The following is a 19,036-nucleotide window of genomic DNA, read 5'->3' as shown; positions in this document are numbered from 1 at the left end:
ACGGCGAGACTAGAAATGAAATAGACTTCATACTCTGCGCTAACCCTGGCATCATACAAGATGTGGACGTGCTCGGCAAGGTGCGCTGCAGTGACCACAGGATGGTAAGAACTCGAATTAGCCTAGACATGAGAAGGGAACGGAAGAAACTGGTACATAAGAAGCCGATGAATGAGTTAGCGGTAAGAGGGAAAATAGAGCAATTCCAGATCAAGCTACAGAACAGGTATTCGGCTTTAACTCAGGAAGAGGACCTTAGTGTTGAAGCAATGAACGACAGTCTTGTGGACATCATTAAGGAGTGTGCAATGGAAGTCGGTGGTAACTCCGTTAGGCAGGATACCAGTAAACTATCGCAGGAGACGAAAGATCTGATCAAGAAATGCCAATGTATGAAAGCCTCTAACCCTACAGCTAGAATAGAACTGGCAGAACTTTCGAAGTTAATCAACAAGCGTAAGACAGCTGACATAAGGAAGTATAATATAGATAGAATTGAGCATGCTCTCAGGAACGGAGGAAGCCTAAAAACAGTGAAGAAGAAACTAGGAATTGGCAAGAATCAGATGTATGCGTTAAGAGACAAAGCCGGCAATATCATTACTAATATGGATGAGATAGTACAAGTGGCTGAGGAGTTCTATAGAGATTTGTACAGTACCAGTGCCACCCACGACGATAATGGAAGAGAAAGTAGTCTAGAGGAAATCGAAATCCCACAGGTAACGCCGGAAGAAGTAAAGAAAGCCTTGGGAGATATGCAAAGGGGGAAGGCAGCTGGGGAGGATCAGGTAACAGCAGATTTGTTGAAGGATGGTGGGCAGATTGTTCTAGAGAAACTGGCCACCCTGTATACGCAATGCCTCATAACGTCGAGCGTACCGGAATCTTGGAAAAACGCTAACATAATCCTAATCCATAAGAAAGGGGACGCCAAAGACTTGAAAAATTATAGACCGATCAGCTTACTGTCCGTTGCCTACAAACTATTTACTAAGGTAATCGCAAATAGAATCAGGAACACCTTAGACTTCTGTCAAGCAAAGGACCAGGCAGGATTCCGTAAAGGCTACTCAACAATAGATCATATTCACACTATCAATCAGGTGATAGAGAAATGTGCAGAATACAACCAACCCTTATATATAGCTTTCATTGATTACGAGAAGGCATTTGATTCTGTCGAAACGTCAGCAGTCATGGAGGCATTGCGGAATCAGGGTGTAGACGAGCCATATGTAAAAATACTGAAAAATATCTATAGCGGCTCCACAGCCACCGTAGTCCTCCATAAAGAAAGCAACAAAATCCCAATAAAGAAAGGCGTCAGGCAGGGAGATACGATCTCTCCAATGCTATTCACAGCGTGTTTACAGGAGGTATTCAGAGACCTGGATTGGGAAGAAATGGGGATAAAAGTTAATGGAGAATACCTTAGTAACTTGCGATTCGCTGATGATATTGCCTTGCTTAGTAACTCAGGGGACCAACTGCAATGCATGCTCACTGACCTGGAGAGGCAAAGTAGAAGAGTGGGTCTAAAAATTAATCTGCAGAAAACTAAAGTAATGTTTAACAGTCTCGGAAGAGAACAGAAGTTTACAATAGGCAGCGAGGCACTGGAAGTCGTAAGGGAATACATATACATAGGGCAGGTAGTGACTGCGGATCCGGATCATGAGACAGAAATAATCAGAAGAATAAGGATGGGCTGGGGTGCGTTTGGCAGGCATTCTCAGATCATGAACAGCAGGTTGCCATTATCCCTCAAGAGAAAAGTGTATAATAGCTGTGTCTTACCAGTACTCACCTACGGGGCAGAAACCTGGAGGATTACGAAAAGGGTTCTACTCAAATTGAGGACGACACAACGAGCTATGGAAAGAAGAATGATAGGTGTAACGTTAAGGGATAAGAAAAGAGCAGATTGGGTGAGGGAACAAACGCGAGTTAATGACATCTTAGTTGAAATCAAGAAAAAGAAATGGGCATGGGCAGGACATGTAATGAGGAGGGAAGATAACCGATGGTCATTAAGGGTTACGGACTGGATTCCAAGGGAAGGGAAGCGTAGCAGGGGACGGCAGAAATTTAGGTGGGCGGATGAGATTAAGAAGTTTGCAGGCACGGCATGGCCACAATTAGTACATGACCGGGGTTGTTGGAGAAATATGGGAGAGGCCTTTGCCCTGCAGTGGGCGTAACCAGGCTGATGATGATCGTAGTTTAGAGTAGGGCTGTGTGAAGCACTGTGGAGAGCTTTGAGTGTTTCAGACATAGTGAGAGTTTTGAAACCAAAGCTAGTGCCGAGGGAGTAAACAAGACAGTGTAAAGAATTGCTTGCGCGTGTCACGCTAGTAGCTCGATAGTAGCGAACGGCAAGGGAATTCTAACAAGGGCAAACGGCAAGAGGCTACTGTGAACAATGGAGAACTTTCGGGTAAAGGAACTCTTTGAAATTTGTGAGGAGCTAGGCCTTACCGTAGGCCGTGCGAAACGAAAGCAAGCCATTCTTAATATCATGAAGAACGAGAACGTAACTGCTGAGGAGGCCAATGAGGCCTGGGCTGCGATCAAAGAACGCCGTGAGCGCGAGCTTGAGGAGGCCGAGAGGCTGGAGCGTATACCTAAGGAGGAGGCTGAGAAGCAGGAGCGTATACGTAAAGAGGAAGCCGATAGAAAAGAGCGGCTGGCGACAAAGAGGTAGGAGTTAGAGCTTGGGCAGTCCTCACCGGCGGTAGCTTCTACGACAGTTCAGGCGAGCGGTCCAAGAATTCGAGACCAACTGCCGCCGTTCGTAATTGGCGAAGACATGGCAAAGTATCTCGTCAAGTTCGAGCACGTTTGTGAACGAAACGACATCGAGAGGTCTCTTTGGGCACAGGACCTGTTAGCTATGCTTCCTGGGGAGGCATCTGACGTGATAACGTGCCGGTCAAGGGAGGCGTTTGAGAGGTACGATGATGTCAAAGAGGCTCTACTGAGGAAGTATAGATTGTCACCCGAGGCTTTCCGGCAAAGGATCAGGTTCGCAAAAAAAGGCAGTGAGTCGCACATCGACTTCGCATTCCGCCTCAAGGCTGATTTGATTGAATGGCTTAAGGGCGAAGAAGTTTATGACTATCGAGATAAAGTGGTAGAGTGCGTAGCATTGGAGCAATTCTACCACTGCATCGAAGATGACGTCAGGCTCTGGCTGCAGGATAAGCTTCAAGAAGTAAAGCTGAACAAGGCAGCAGAGCTAGCTGAGGAGTACTAGATCCGCCGAAGTTTGCATGATAGGGCCGTGCGAGTGGAAAAAGCGGAGAGGAAGGACGCTTTTACAAAGCCCGATGAAAGGAACCCGTTCGCGTACCGCAGTTTTCGGAAGGACTCATCTCCTCCTAAAGAGACTGTGAGGAAAGAGTTATATGAATCGCAAAAATCAAATGATGATGCCAAGCAGCGAGCGGATGCCGCACGTGCATTTGAGACGCGAAGCCGCTAATCTGCTACAATTGCAAAAGGGAAGGGCACATCGCGGCAAACTGTAAACAGAAGGTTGCTTTTGCAACGATTCGAGAAACAGAAAAGAACAACCCTATATGCAGGAGATAAGCGTTAACGGGAAAAAATGCCGAGCACTTCGGGACTCAGCAGCCACTATGGACGTGGTCCACTCTTCATTAGTTTCTCCAAACGACTTCACAGGAGAATGCGCGTGGATAAATCAGGTTGCTGAGGAGCAGGGTGCTTGCTTACCGATCGCTACGGTGATCATTGAAGGCACTTTTGGTAAGCTTAATGCCGAAGCGGCCGTGTCCGCAGCCCTCCCAGAGCATTTTCCTTATCTTTTCTCTAACAGCTCGGAGCAGCTCCTAAAAGAACAAGGAAAATCGTTCTTTGCCAGCGTGGCGTGCATGGCCCTCACGCGATCGCAAGCGCGGAAGCTTAAGCAGAAACTTGATACTGCCCCAGAGAGTGAGACAAAAACAGCGGCCGAGCAGCGTAACCTGGGCAGTCAGTCGACCGGGCTGGAGAACTCCCGTCGGGCCGTCTGCTGCGGAAGAGGGTTGCATCGTCCCCACCGGCGGAGAAACCGAACCGGCGCCGTTGGGCGAGGCGAGCTCGACGTTGACCCCAGTCTCTGACAGCTGGAATGAGCTACTGAACGTTGACCGAGCGACGTTCATTCGAGAACAGCAAGGGGATATCTTGATAAAGGACTTGCTTGATAATGTGAAACTGGGAGCAGCGAGAAAGAATGTTTCATTCCATGAGAAATCTGGCTTGTGGTACCGCAGTTATACGGATGTACTGGGTCGTAAGTATGAGCAGCTTTTAATCCCTTTAAAGTATCGCCGTCAACTACTGGACCTCACGCACGAGAACGCGTGGGCAGGGCATCTCGGCTTGAAGAAAACGAAAGCTCGACTTGCCCAAGAGTACTACCATGTACTACTGGCCTCGTTGTTGGAAGGACATGGAAGACTTTGTGCGCTCTTGCGATACATGTCAAAGGGTCGGCAAGAGTACTGACAAATGGAAGGTACCAATGAAGTTGGAACCAGTCATAACTGAGCCTTTCCATCGGCTGGTAATCGACATAGTAGGGCCACTGCCCGAGTCCGAGAACGGATGTCGATACATTTTAACTGTCCTGTATGTCGCAACGAAGTTTCCGGAAGCGGTGCCACTCAGAGAGCTCAATTCTCCTCAGGTCGTTGACGCGCTCCTTTCTGTATTCGCTCGAGTCGGATTTCCTTCGGAAATTCAATGCGATAATGGTAGCGTTTTCACTAGCTGCCTAACCTCTACTTTCCTGGAAAGGTGCGGAATCAAAGTGTTCCACAGTTCGATCAATCACCCGCAATCCAATCCAGTAGAGCGAATGCATTCAGTGTTGAAACGAATATTGATAGCTCTTTGCTTTGAGCGGAAACGTGATTGGGAAGCATGCGTTCCAGCCGCAATGTTCGCTTTGAGATCTGCTCCCCACGAGAGTACGGGCTTCAGCCCAGCGGAGCTTGTATGCGGTCGGAGTTTAAGAACCCCGCTGCGCATGCTACTAGAGGCCTGGGAAGGCTACGATGAGGACCCAAATGTAGTTGCGTACGTTCTTAACTTGCTTCAGAGGCCCGGAAGAACTAAAGATCTTGTCGAGAGCCACCTTAAGGCTGCACAGGCATTATCAAAGGTGTACTACGACCGGTCAACAAGGAAGCGTACTTTTGAAGCGGGTAGCCAAGTGATGTTACTGCGGCCTTCTAAGAAAAATAAATTCGAGGTTCATTGGGAAGGGCCAGCGAAGGTTGTATCGAAGCTTTCTTATACAAACTACGAAGTGAAACTAGGCAAACGACCGAGCAATATCTACCACAGCAATTTCATGAAACCATACATTCAGCGTCACGCAGCGGTGAACGTAGTTTTGATTGTTCAGGACGAGGAAGGTACGGAAATCCTGACCACAGCGGACATTAAGGAAGGTGGTCCGAATGTCCTGCTGGAACAAGTAAAGTTAGAACCTCGTCTAAGCGAAGCCCAAAAGGAGGACTTGAAAATAATTGTTTCTGAGTTTGAAGAGGTCTTTTCCGATCGGCCCGGAAAGACGACGCTAATTGAGCACGACATTGAACTAACGTGCGAAGAGCCGTATCGTTGTTCTCCCGTACAGAAACGGATTATAGCGGATGAGATTCAGCGCATGTGTGACCTAGGAGTCATTGTGCCGAGTGAGAGCGACTACACCTCGCCTCTAATACTAGTCCAAGTACCGGGAACGGATCCGAGGCCGTGCATCGATTATCGACGCCTCAGTGCGATAACCCAAGATCAGACTTATCCGATACCGAACCTCGAGGAAAGGGTGGAGACGGTATCGAAGTCGAATTACATATCCACACTAGACCTTGTGCGAGGCTATTGGCAAGTCCCCCTCACAGAACGGGCCAGTCGCTACGCTGCGTTCGTTTCCCCGAGCGGAACGTTCCGCCCCGACATGTTGAGTTTTGGACTCAAAAACGCGCCGTATTGTTTCACCAGTCTAATGGATCAAGTGCTTCGTGGCCTGTCTGAGTTCGCACTCCCTTACCTCGACGATGTCGCCATCTTTTCAAACACTTGGGTCGAGCATCTGGCGCACTTACGAGTCGTGCTGAGCAGGCTGAAAGAAGCAGGTCTTACGGCAAAACCTGTGAAGTGTCACCTTGGTTGCGCCGAAGTGACTTATCTGGGGCATGTGGTGGGGCGCGGCCGAAGAAGACCGTCTGAAATCAAAGTAGCCGCGGTCGTGAACTACCCCCGACCAACCACCAAGTCCGAGATAAGGGTCTTCTTAGGCTTGGCTGGATATTACCAGCATTACGTAAAAGGTTACTCTGCGCTTGCTTGTCCTCTAACTGACGCACTTAAAAAGTCTGAGCCAGTGGAGGTGCAATGGGACACGGCAACAGAGAACGCCTTTCAAATAAGCCTTGAGCGAAAAACCAGTTCTACTGGCGGAAGACTTTTCAAAAGGTTTTTTGATCCAGTGCGATGCGAGCGACCGTGGTATGGGAGCGGTGCTATGCCAAGAGGATGATAACGGCCATGAACGGCCGGTTTTGTACTTGAGCCGTAAACTAACTTGCAGAGAAGAGGCCCTCAGCACCTCTAAAAGGAATGTGCCTGCGTCGTGTGGGCCGTGCAGAAATTGGCCTGGTACGTTGCCGGTTCCAAGTTTGTGGTGGAGACCGACCACTGCCCACTGACTTGGTTAAATAATATGTTGTCTAAAAGCGGCCGGTTGTCAAGATGGAGTATGAGGCTCCAGCAGCACAATCTTGTCGTTCGCTATAAGAAAGGAAAGTTGAACGCGAACGCAGACGCATTGAGCCGTGCGTTCTAAACAGTGCTGCCTTCGAACTCCTCGTGACTTGCATTTCGTTACTTCACGAAACGCTAATGGTGTTGCTATTAGCTGAGGGCAAAATTTAGACACCCCATTTGCAGCCTCAGCTTAGTGTTTTCTGACCAAGTGATCTCAAGAAAACCAAAATTTTGTTTTGTATCTTAATCATTACGTGTCATGTAGTGACACATTGTTTGTGCCGCGCTTGAGAGTTCTGTATACCACGTGTATCCCTTGTCAAAGGGGGAACTAAATTGGGGCAGAGACAAAGCTAGAACCATTTCGATACGTTTGAGTCTGGTATTCTGACGGGTGACAAAACGGCACTTGCTCGTGTTGGGGGTTGCCTGTTGTCGGTCGGTTCTCGGATGCTGCAGAACTAACCCTGACCGGTGCCGAGAAGAAAGCCTGTCGGCGCTGCCAAATAAAGCTGGTCGAGACACTTGGGCGACAAACCGGTGAACGAGTGACCCTGGCCTGGCGAGTGGGGCCTGTTCACGGGAAGGAGCGTGGAGCCACCTGTTCCCAGGAACACGCAGGGGAACCTGGATGGGCCTGCCCAACAAGCGCGCCCGGCATCCTAGCCACGAGGGAGCAGCTCGTCTTCCTGGCGCATGGTCTGGCGGCGGGGGTGCTGTTGTGCTAGAGCTCCCAACAAAGGTTCGCTTTGCCGGCATGCGGCTGAAGCTGGGCGCCGAACGAATTCACCGGGCCCGACGGCGGGTTGTGTTTGGTTTACATCTGGGGGCGCCACCGGAGCGGCGCCGTTGAACCACTTCACCGGGATCGCCTGATGCAGGTGCCTCTCGTCCATTCGTCGAAATTCGCACAGCAACCCGCGGTGGGTCCTGATGGTTCGAGCCGATGGCAACTGCATAGACTCCTGTGGTTATAAAAGCCCGAAACACGGGACGACGACGACGACAGCAAGCAGAGGCGTGCTCCCGGTTCTCAGCGCACGCTTAAGTGCGAGTCCATTATGCCCCGGCCTCTGAGCCGTTTATGTAACGCCCTTGTACATACTGCATATAAATGTTTCGTTTAATCACCGTCGCCTTGGATCCTCCTTCGCAACAGTGGCGGCAGCGTTGAGACGTCTCCGTCACAACACCGGCACGAAGTCATCTACCGTCACGTAAGACGGATGGACAATGTCCATCGCGGTGGCACCGTCTCCTAGCACCCGACATGGCTTGCCATTAACTTGCAGGTCGTGAAGATATGGGCTTAAAGGTTCCTTATTCTCGTCTTTTTTATCTACGTAGGAAAAAACTATGCAAGGCTTTCCGCAGTTCACAGCGATATGTCCCAGTTTGTGACACTTATAGCAGCGGATCGGTCTAAAAGATTCATAATTTTTTTTCTGCTCTTTTTGTACGGTTTCGCTGTTAGGTTTCTCCTCGCTCTTTTTTGCGGACTTTTCCTCCATGTCTACAGGCTCCGATAGTCAAGTCTGCGAACCCCTTTTGAACGGAAACGGTTTCTGCGGTCCATTTCGACCGTCCCAATTACCGTCCTCGGCGTTCAGCTTTCTACGCCTGGTGTACTCTTCGGCTAATTCCGCCGCTCTTTCCACAGTGTTTACATTTCCTCTGTCTTGCACCCACAGCTTCACAGATGATGGGATGCTTTTGTAAAACTGCTCTAGACACATACATTCAATGATCCTGTCTCTGCTCTCGTAAGTTTCCGCGCTTTTCAGCCACTCGACTAGGTTTGCCTTTAAACTATATGCAAACTCCGGATACCCCTCGGTATCTTTCTTGCCTGTGCTCCTAAACCTTTGCCGAAAAGCTTCGGCTGAAATGCGGTATTTCTTCAGGAGACTAGCCTTAACTTTCGCATAATCATATGCATCCTGTGCACTGAGTCTGGCGATTACTTCCGCCGCCTCACACGGCAACATAGACAGCTGCCGTTGTGGCCATGTACTCGGACCGAAGTTTATCTTCTCGCAAGTCCTTTCAAAATTACATAGGAACAAGCCTATGTCGGTCCCGACCTCAAATGGCTTTAATAGCCTGTCCATGCGGTATGATTCTGCTTCACTTGATCGTCCCAGAGCCCCTTCACTTAACAACTCCAAACGTTTGCTTTCAAGTTCAAGTTGCATTTTTCTTAACTCGCGATCTTTATCGCGTTCCACTCTCTCGTTCTTCTCTCTCTCTGTCCCGTTTCTTTTTTTCAGAAGTTCCAACCCCATTTCAATTTATTCCTCACTGGCCTGTTCGGAAATTAGCTGCAATAATTGCGATTTTAGCATTTCCTTGCGTACCTCTAGGCCTAGTTCCTCACCAACAATCAACAATTCGTCTCTCAGCAGTCTCCTTAACTCCATGATTGCTGCTTTACTGCCTTGGTCCTGCTCGCTAAATCTACCTAGGAAAGCACAACCTAGCTAACAATCAACAATCTAGCTTCCCTACAGTTCTAAACAGAAAAACCACAAAATGAAGCCTAGAGAGTCAAAGCAAGAACCAAGCACTCACCGCAGACACAGCACCACGTCGCAAAGTCCATCCCACCGCTGCCACCAGTTGTCAAGGTTGGAGTCGGGCATGAATTAGGTGGTAGCTGGCCCATGCCGTTGTCCAACTTATCCACGCTGAGGACGTTGTTGACGGGAAGGACTGTTTCTCAACGAGAACGAGGAATATGGGTTTATTTACAATTTACAGTATCTACATAAGGACGTTGCAGTTCATCAGTCTAGCATGACTGCGAGAGAAGCTACCCTGAGCAGCCGCACAACAGCGGTTAATAAACACTCGGTCCTCCCTCGATCCCAAGGTGAGGGAAACGTTCGACCAGGCACCGTAGACGAGCCGCCTCTCTGCGGGAGGGCTTACACACACACACACACACACACACACACACACACACACACACACACACACACACACACACACACACACACACACACACACACACACGCACACACACACATCCGCACAGGTTCACAGTCCCCACCGACGTCAGACGGTCTTCGCAGAATTCGGGGCTTACGTCCGGAAAGGCGCGTCTTATTCCCCGAGCTGACCGCCGCAGCGCGGCCGCCAGTCTTGCGGCGAACGTCAAACCATAGAGAAAGAAATTGTCAAACGATGACGCATAGCGCGTGGCAGTGGCCACCTGCGCCGACTCCGAAGTCCGAACACGCTTACGGAGCCAATTCCGACATACGCCGGCTCGCGCGAAGCACGGTGTTGACTAGCGTAGTGAAGCTTTTCGCTTCAAAAGTGTAAATTAACCTGTGCTCATGGAGATGCGAACTGCTGCCGCGATGGCTCAAGCATAAACTTGTGTCGACACCTGCCGTCATGCCTGCGCTGTCGCGGCAGCAGCTCGCATCACCATGAGCACAGGCTAATTTGCACTTTTTTCTTGAAAACCAGGCAATTATCTTTGCTGAGTGTTATATTAAACGAAGTCGACACCAAAACGCGATTGCTCTACAAAATTTGAGCAAGAACAGTGCAGCGGTGAGCACAAAACCTTTTTCCGAACATGCGCAGCGAAACATTCAGGAAGGCAAGGTGCGCCCAATGCGTCACCCTGCAGGCCACGAACGTCTGATAGATGTGACGGATTTCGCAAAGCTCGTCAGGGTACTCTGGGGTAGCATGGCGGCGCTCTTATTTTAACGCGCTCCCATACCGCGGAGTTCGTAGACGTTTTACTTTTGTGGTGTTGTTAGGCCGCTGACAAGTCCGGCTGTTTTACCTTTGGCGCATGCCGACTTGTTGACACAGAGGTCAACGTATAGTCTGCCGCTCTTTATGTGTACAGTGCGTTGTTGTGAACCACCAGCGTGAAGCAACACTGCCCGGAGCCATGTCAGAAATAGCAACGACCCAAGAAACCTGCCTGACAAATTGTAAACAACCGGTCGTCTTTAGGCGTGCGCTGTCTTCGTGGGAGTGCTCGTCTTGGACACTGACAGACTGGGCTACCAAAACTCAGAATGTGTCTTTGAAGTTCAGAGTTGGAATTAAATCTGCTACAGGTATTGCGGAACAACGCTCAGCCAAAAAGGAAGGGTTTCTGCGACATTAGCACAGCTTACATGCGCCTTCGCACCTTCTCATTACCATGGCTCCATTGTAGGACTATTTTTCCCTCACGTGGCTTGTGTAATTGTGTCTTATTCTCTTCTTATGGTGTTTGACAAGTAGAGACAAACAGGCCTGTAATGACGTGCAAAATTCACCGTGAATGCAAAAGTTCGTTGTGCAGCTTAAAGTTTCAACTGTGCCGTTATATCGCGGACATTGTGGCTTTGGCCGTCCCGTGACACTTCTTTTTTTTTTTTTTTCGCAGGAGCCCCTCAGTGGGAAACGGAAGGTACTCGGGCATCGGCCACAATAGGACAATTCTCGCAGTGGATTTCGGGTCTCGCTGACAAACGAAATGAGCTGGCCACTGTCGATGGGTCAAGCCATTTTGCATATTCAAGCTACAATTACATGCACAATGTGTTCAGAGACTTCCCCAGTGTGCTAGAGGTAACTATCCAAGCATTCATTCGTTGTGTTTAGAGACGGCTTGGATGCGCGCTAATGTGCACAGGCGTTTTTCTATTCCAGTCTGTGGACTGGACTTCGTTTGGTTTCCCTGGCCGAAACGGTGCTGACAGCACTTTGTGGCTTGGAAGTGAGGGTTCAGACACACCCTGCCATCAAGACACCTATGGCTACAATTTGGTCGCTCAGTTAATTGGCAAGTAAGGTTATTTCCGTGGATTCTGTTATCTCTTCAACAATGCGCATGCAGATGAGTGTATACCTATTCAAGCATTAAGCTGAATGTGCTATGTCACAGATCCAATATCCCTACTGAGCTGAGTCAAAATAATCAATGGGCAATTAACTCCTTTAAACAAACTTTTATGGATTCCACTAGCCACTTATATTTTTTCATAAAAATTCTCGACATGCATATAGAGTTAACGCGCTTGCCGAGAACAAAGAAAATGCTATTGAGGGGTGTCGGGAGTGGGGAGGTTGTGCTTTTGGTGAATAAAATTGTAAGCAAACATGCAAACAGTATGAGAACAAAATTAAGTGGCAATGCACAGAGTACAAACATTGCATGATTCAAATTTATTGTAATGCCTTATATAAAATTTAGTATACTCGTCAATAGCATGGTCTTGGGTTTATTTTTTATCTATTTATTTACAATTACTGCAAGCCATAGCTCTGGCCCAAGCAGGAGTGACTATATGCAACACACGAGCAGGTACATCTAACAATATGCCAACAGAACACAATAGAGCATCTTAATCCAAACAAGTCAAACATATTGAGTCTGCATCGTGAAAACATCAAAGATAAGCAATCTACTCTGGAATCAAACAAGTTGAGCATAACAAGCAATAGCACAAAGACGTCCAAAAATGACGAAATATTTTTCAGTGGAAAGACATAGCACAAAAGTGTTTGTCTTCGCCTGATAAAATTTCCTGAATCAAACGCTTTTGCTGGCAAGAAATTCCAATTGGCAACAGTTCTGGGGAGGAAACTGCTGAAATGCTTCAGTGTGTGCAAATATAAGAGCTAGTAAATGTTGGTGGAATCGCCTTATTTTCATTCTAGCAGCTGCCTTAGCACAATCAGGCAAGTGAATATTTACCTTCCTTGAAATAATTTTCTGCAAAAAGGCTAGCCAAGGAACTTTTCGATGTGCCTCCAATGTGGAAATAGTGTGTTGTTATATGAGTGATGACGCTGAATTCACACTTTCATACTCTCCAAAAATAAATCTTTTGGCATTCCTCTGAAGTCTTTCCAACTTTGCAACATCTTTCTTTAGTATGAGGATCCCAAATGACAGTAATATATTCAACCTTGGATCTAACGCAAGCATTATAAGCTAACAATCTTGTAGTTATGGGAGCATTTCCCAGCTTTCTCTTCAGAATCCAAAGTTGTCTGAGTGTAGATGTACAGATGCTTGAAATATGACTAGACCATGCTGCCATGGTCAGTCTATGACTAGACTGACCATTTGTTAGAAGGACACCCAGATATTTGTAGTTATTAAATTGGCAGACTGAATTACTATGAAAACTATAAAATACACTGGGTGTCTTCTTTGTTGATATACATAAATGTACAGTTTTCTCCATGTTTAGTTGCATACCGCCCTCCTGACACCATTTATCTACTGACTGCAGAGCTTTCTGAAGCAAAAATTGGTCGGTTCTAAACAACATTTCTTTAAAAACGACACAGCCATGTGCAAACAATCTGACACCTACTACCTTTGGGTTTATTTGAACTAACTTATTAATATAAATTAAAAACAACTGGGGCCCTAACACACTGCCTTGCAGAACACCAGACGCAGACGTAATTCGCAATACATCAGAGAAGCACCCTGGCAATAAAAAAAAAAAAATTCTGTTAGCAAAAAGAGTTCTGTTATACAGATATGCTTTAATCCAATGTGCAGTTCCAGATGAGAGTCCTAGACATTCCAATTTAATGAATAACCTAGTGTGGGACACCGTATCGCTGTGGGAGGACAAGCAGGTGTGTGTGTGTGTCTGTGGCCCAAACTGGTCATTCTAGCTGATGTAATAGGCCCCCACGTGTGGTTGATTGCTAAGGACATGTATCAGAGAAAAGCAGTGAATGGTGCTTGGACTTATGAAAGAAAACTTGGAAAGAAAAGAGCAAAAGGATGGACGGTTCAGCCTTGCAGCATGACGGGGAAGAGTTTGAGTAATTAAGAATGAATGCACTTGTGACAATTGAGTTGTTTATGTATGAATACCCGAGAGGGGTTTTTGAATGCAGCTTATAATGCACCAATTTAGAAAGAGCTGAATAACTTGCAAATGACGTACTGTTGTGGGCGCCTAGCCAGCAGCCAGTCCCATGAGAGAAAAACCGGCCTGATTTTTTTTTTTTTTTTGCCCTTCAGCTATTGTCAGTGTTTTGCAGTGAACTTCACCACGAGAAATCTACAAACTATATATAGCTGTTCACTTGTAAAACGGCATTCAAGGGTGCAATTGGGGATCGTTGTTTGGAGCATGTGCTCTATTGCGTTGCATGTGATTGGCCTAGGCCGTATCGACTGGCTGACAAAGTCGCCAGAGTCGACAAATTGTGGCTGACGAAATCGCCGCGGCCTAAGCCAATAAAGTGTGGCGCAACAAACATGCGCTCCAAACAATGATCCCCAATTTCACCCCAGTATGGTCATAAATTGTCACAAAGGTGCGTCGTAACTTCCATGTTATGCTCCATGCTATGTTACTGTCACATCTATGTCACTTGCACATTCAGTATCAATTCATTCACATTGCATGTGCCTCATAAATGTTGCACCATTCCTGTATTTGAGTATGTTATTTGAGTATGTATTTGAGTATGACCTTTAACTTACCTTACTTCATTTAAGTGTTTAGTGCATACTCTTACAAAGTATATATTACGCATTGTCCAGGAAGCATAGCTTGCCACTCCTGATTAAACAACTCTGCAACTGGAAGATTTGCTCTAACCGTAAAGAGTAATCTACTTCCTATGCTATCTTTATCATCATCAGCAGCAGCAGCAGCCTGTTTTTTGTAGACTGCAGGACGAATGCCTCTCCCAGCGATCTCCAATTACCCCTGTCTTGTACTAGCTGATGTCAGCTAGTGCCTGCAAATGTCCTCATTTCATCGCTCCACCTAATTTTCTGCCCTGCTCGACTGCACTCCCCTCCTCTTGGCACCCATATTGTAACTCTAATGGCCCACCGGTTATCTGCCCTACACATTACATGGCCTGCCCAACTCCAGTTTTTTCTCTTAATGTCGACTACAATATCGGCTATCCCCATTTGTGCTCTGATCCACACCGCTCTCATCTTTTCTCTTAATGTTACCCCTAAACTTTTCGTTCCATGGCTTCTTCTGTCCTTAAAGGGACACTAAAGCGAAAGAATAAATCAGTTTAGACTAATGAAGCATTGTTTGAGAACCCTGCAGGCAGTCATTTAAAAAAAAATAGTTTGATTAATAGATGATAAAATGAAGGTCCAAGTATCAGTATTTGAATTTCGCGCCGAAACCTTAGCGCCGGTACGTCAGCGTGACGTCAGGGATTCCAAAGTATGTTTTCGCATTTGGGCCATGTTGGCTAAATAAAGGTTCCCGAAACTTGCCATGTTTAATATTTGGTTCCTTTAGAGCACAATGTAATCAATCTGTGCGGCTATATATATTTAGTAGGCCCTAGAAGATGCCATAAAAATCCAAGACGTCACAGCCCCCGGATGCAGGAACGTAAGTAGGCGTCGCCACCCGTATTTTAGTTCTTGCGCTTTTTCTGGCTTACCAAACGTCTTATCGTTGTAAGAGCCGTGTTTTTGGTGTTGTAGAACGGTAATTTACTGATGCAGAAGAAATCATTTTTCACTTTAGTGCCCCTTTAATTCGTTCTCGAGCTTCTTTGTTAACCTCCAAGTTTTTGCCCTCTATGTTAGCACCAGCAAAGTGCAATAATTGTACACATTTCTTTCCAATGAAAGTGGTAAGCTCCCAGTCAGGATTTGATAATGCCTTCCCTATGCACTCCAACCTATTTTTATTCTTCTGTAGATTTCTTTCTCGTGATCAGGGTCCCCAGTGAGTAATTTACCTAGGTAAACATACTCATGCACAGAACTTTGTAGATATCTCTATAGTATATACAGGGTGTCCCAATTAACTTGTACCAAGATATTAAAAATACCCAAGAGCTCTAGAGAAACTGTACTGACTGCATAGTAGCCATAGTCATATGTACTTACGGCCAGTATTTTTTTCATCACGAAGTATTAATTAATTACTTTTAATTAGATAACTTTTTAATTATTGCTTGAATCGCAAGCATATCAATTATGTACAAAGTTGTAGGGCACCTCAGGTAACCTCGAATCAAGCATTTGTTTAGTGCTCAGCTTTGCCTCATTGGTTTTTCCAAGAAAAAACAAAAGCACGCAAAACATCCAAAATACGAAATAGATATGCACTCGGGCACCATTACTCAAGCGCTCCCAAGCAAATAGCCACGGATACACGGCTTTACTAGCGGCGGCAGCTTGATACAGGGCTTCAGGCTATGTCATGGTCGCAGCATCAAGAGAACATGCCACTGACGCATTGATAAGCATAGGGAAGCCTTGTACGATGTGGCGATAAGATAATGCAGATAATGGTTGCTTGAAGGTGCTTGAGTAGCGGCGTGCGAGTGCGCATCCATTTTGTATTTCATGGGCTTTTGTCTTCTTTTTGGAAAAAACAACCAGGACTACTACAGCACGAAATGAATGCTTGATTTGGGAGTTATTTAAGGTGCCATACAACATAGTAATTAATGTGTGCAATTCAAGCAATAATTAAAAAGTTCACTAATTAAAGACAATTAACCAATTAATACTTTGTGATGAAAAAATACTGACTGTATGTACATACCACTGCCACTACTATGCAGTCGGTACGGTTTCTCTAGAGCTCTTGGGTCTTTTTTTAATCTCGGTCCCAGTTAACTGGGACACCCTGTATATACAAGGTGTTTCAGCTAACTTTAGCCACAGTTTAAAAATATGCCGATGCACTCTAAGACAATGCGACCAAATGCATGTTGCTTACTTTTCTATGCAGTGTGTCACGGTAATTTTTGTATATTGTTTAATTAGGTAATTAGTCAAGATTAATTGACCAACTTCGGAAGCTATGAAGTTAGGCAAAGAATTCCAGTTAGAAAGTTGTAGAGCGCTTTGCAAAACGTCAGATTAAACAGTTTATGGGTTTCTATCTATTAGGTATTAGTGTTTTTCTGCTTATTGCAAATGCCCGCGAAATACGAAAAAATACCACGTGACATACCCCGCTGTGCTCCGCGTACAAACGAACATAGCATTTAGCTAGGTGTGCTGTATAGCCAATGCTTGCGTCACTGCCCTGTCGCCTTACAAGTGGCAGCACATCCTGCTTGATCCTATGTTCGTTTACATGAGAAACGTTTGAGAGCGCTGCAATCACGACGCGCAGGTGGCCATGTCACATGGTGTTTTTTTGTATTTTGCGGGCATCCGCAGTAAGCTGAAAAACACTAATATTTAATAGATAGAAAGACAGAAACTGTTTATTCGGGCATTTTGCAAACCGCTCTGCCACTTTCTAATTAGAAATATTTTCCTAGCTTCTTTGCTTCAGAAGTTGGTTAATTAATCTTAACGAATTATCTAATTAAGCAAAATACGAAAAATTGCGTGACACACTACACACAAAAGTGAGCAACATGCATTTTGTCGCATTGTCTTAGAGGGCATAGGCACATTTTTAAACTCTGGCTAAAGTTAGCTGAAACACCCTGTATATGTGTGGGCCTGTATGTGGGTGACTGTATGTGCTGTTAAGTGTTCATCACTGTATGTTTTGTAATCATCCAGCACCTGGAGTAGCATGCCAGGCGAACAGCCAGGCTAGCATCTCCAGCATATCATTAAAGCTTGTTTCTCTCTCTCCTGCACCAACTCTAGAGGCCGGCTGGCGATCATGAATTCCTGTTCCTTTGCCAGGCTGTTTCTTCTGCATAGTAGTCTTCAACCATGCTCCTGAACTTTCTCTAACGTTCTCAATAATTTGTCAACAACTCATCCTCAGTGTTGCTGAACAGGACATCATCATCTGCAAACAGTAGGTTGTCAAGATATGCACTATTAATCTTCACTCCTGAGCCTTTCCAGTCTAATAGCTTGAATACTTCTACGCATGCTGTTAATTGGAGAGATTGTGTCTCCTTGTCTGGCCTCTTTCTTGATAGGTAATTTTCTACTTTTCTTCTGGAGAAGCAACGTAGCTGTGGAATCTTCGTAGATATTTGTCAAACTATTCACGTATGGCTCCAATACTTCTTCGTTACGAAATGCCTCCATAACTGCTGGTATCTGCACTCTATCTCTTTTTCATATTCTATGAAAGCCATATAGATAGATTGATTGTACTCAAGAAATTTCTCAATAAGCTTATTGATGGCATGGACATGATCCACTGAAAAATATCCCTTCCTGAAGCCAGTCTGTCCTCTTGGCTGATTGAAGTCAACTGTTGCCCTGATTCTATTGAAAATTATCTTGGTAAATATTTTATCCAATACTTAAACCAAGCTAATGGGCCTATAATTCTTCAATTCTTTAATGTCTCGATTATTATGGATTGTCTCACGGTTCACTGTGTGCGGCGATGAATGGAACGGATGTCAAGCGCCTGAGACTCGACGTGCCTAATTGTCACGCTCGTCAACACGAAAAGACTTGTCCATCGGGTGTGTTCATTTGTGTTATGCTGCAGTTCAAGTCCTATTCTCCTTTGCACTACGTTCACCCCCTCTACTCCAGAGAGTGGTTTTTCTCCATATTCCTCTGTGTGAGCTGAGCAGTGTGTTTACCCGACATGCCCTACACTCATCACGTCTGCGCCAGTGAGTGGTTTCTTGCTGAATACCTCTGTGTGGGCTGACCAGTGTGTTGACAAGGCCCTCTACCATGGAGCAAGAGAGAATGAGGTGCCCATATCGTGTAGGGTATAAGAAGGCCAGCGAGATGCCACGTGGACATCTTCTCTACCCTTGTGTGCAGGAGCACGCACCCCGACTGTGTCTGCATTTTTTTACTTAAAGTGCACTGCTCACACGTAACGCTGAGTAGACCATAAATTATATTTATGGTCTACTCAGCGATATGAGCCAACTAGCCCAGCAACATGTATTTCTCACCCGTAACAATGTATTAAACTTCTGTTATTGTTTTTACATCACCACGTCTTCCCTGCCATACCCTCTCTGATGGTCAACCTGGTTCGAGCAGACGCTGTTGAAGGTTGCCGGAACCCCGCCCCTTTAACAATTGCCTTAACCATTGGTAAGCAGCGGAGGGATATGGATCTACGAGCCTTGTCTACCAAGTCGCGGCTGAATGCAGCGTTTGCGATGGTCTACGTCAGATTCTTGGCTAGAAGGTGGTGAGCAGGGGCGTAGCCAGGGGGGGGGGCTTATGGGGCTTCAGCCCCCCCCGAAATTTTTTCGTGCTGTCCATGCACCGCCGACCAAAGCGACCCCTGGCGCCGGAAATCACTCTAAATTTTGTCTAGAATGTCTTTTTGACGCTCGAAAAGACATTTAA

The 19,036-nt window shown here is 46.2% G+C and overlaps 1 protein-coding gene across 8 annotated transcripts in view; it reads left to right on the top strand.

The window, feature by feature from the left end:
- The first annotated feature begins 10,213 nt into the window (after positions 1-10,213).
- HSPBAP1 (HSPB1 associated protein 1) overlaps positions 10,214-19,036 on the top strand; it is a 41,681-nt gene continuing 32,858 nt past the window's right edge. For 4 of the 8 annotated variants that reach the window (XM_065450691.1, XM_065450690.1, XM_070536844.1 and 1 more), the window contains exons 1-3: positions 10,430-10,877; positions 11,192-11,376; positions 11,458-11,594. In XM_065450691.1, coding sequence (XP_065306763.1) covers positions 10,706-10,877; positions 11,192-11,376; positions 11,458-11,594 — 494 coding nt within the window. In that variant the 5' untranslated portion in view covers positions 10,430-10,705. The other 4 variants (XM_065450694.1, XM_065450693.1, XM_065450692.1 and 1 more) reach the window with 4 other exon arrangements.

Source organism: Dermacentor albipictus, chromosome 4 (genome assembly GCF_038994185.2).
Source record: "Dermacentor albipictus isolate Rhodes 1998 colony chromosome 4, USDA_Dalb.pri_finalv2, whole genome shotgun sequence".
Taxonomy (NCBI): domain Eukaryota; kingdom Metazoa; phylum Arthropoda; class Arachnida; order Ixodida; family Ixodidae; genus Dermacentor; species Dermacentor albipictus.
This window is presented reverse-complemented; position numbering and strand designations above follow the sequence as displayed.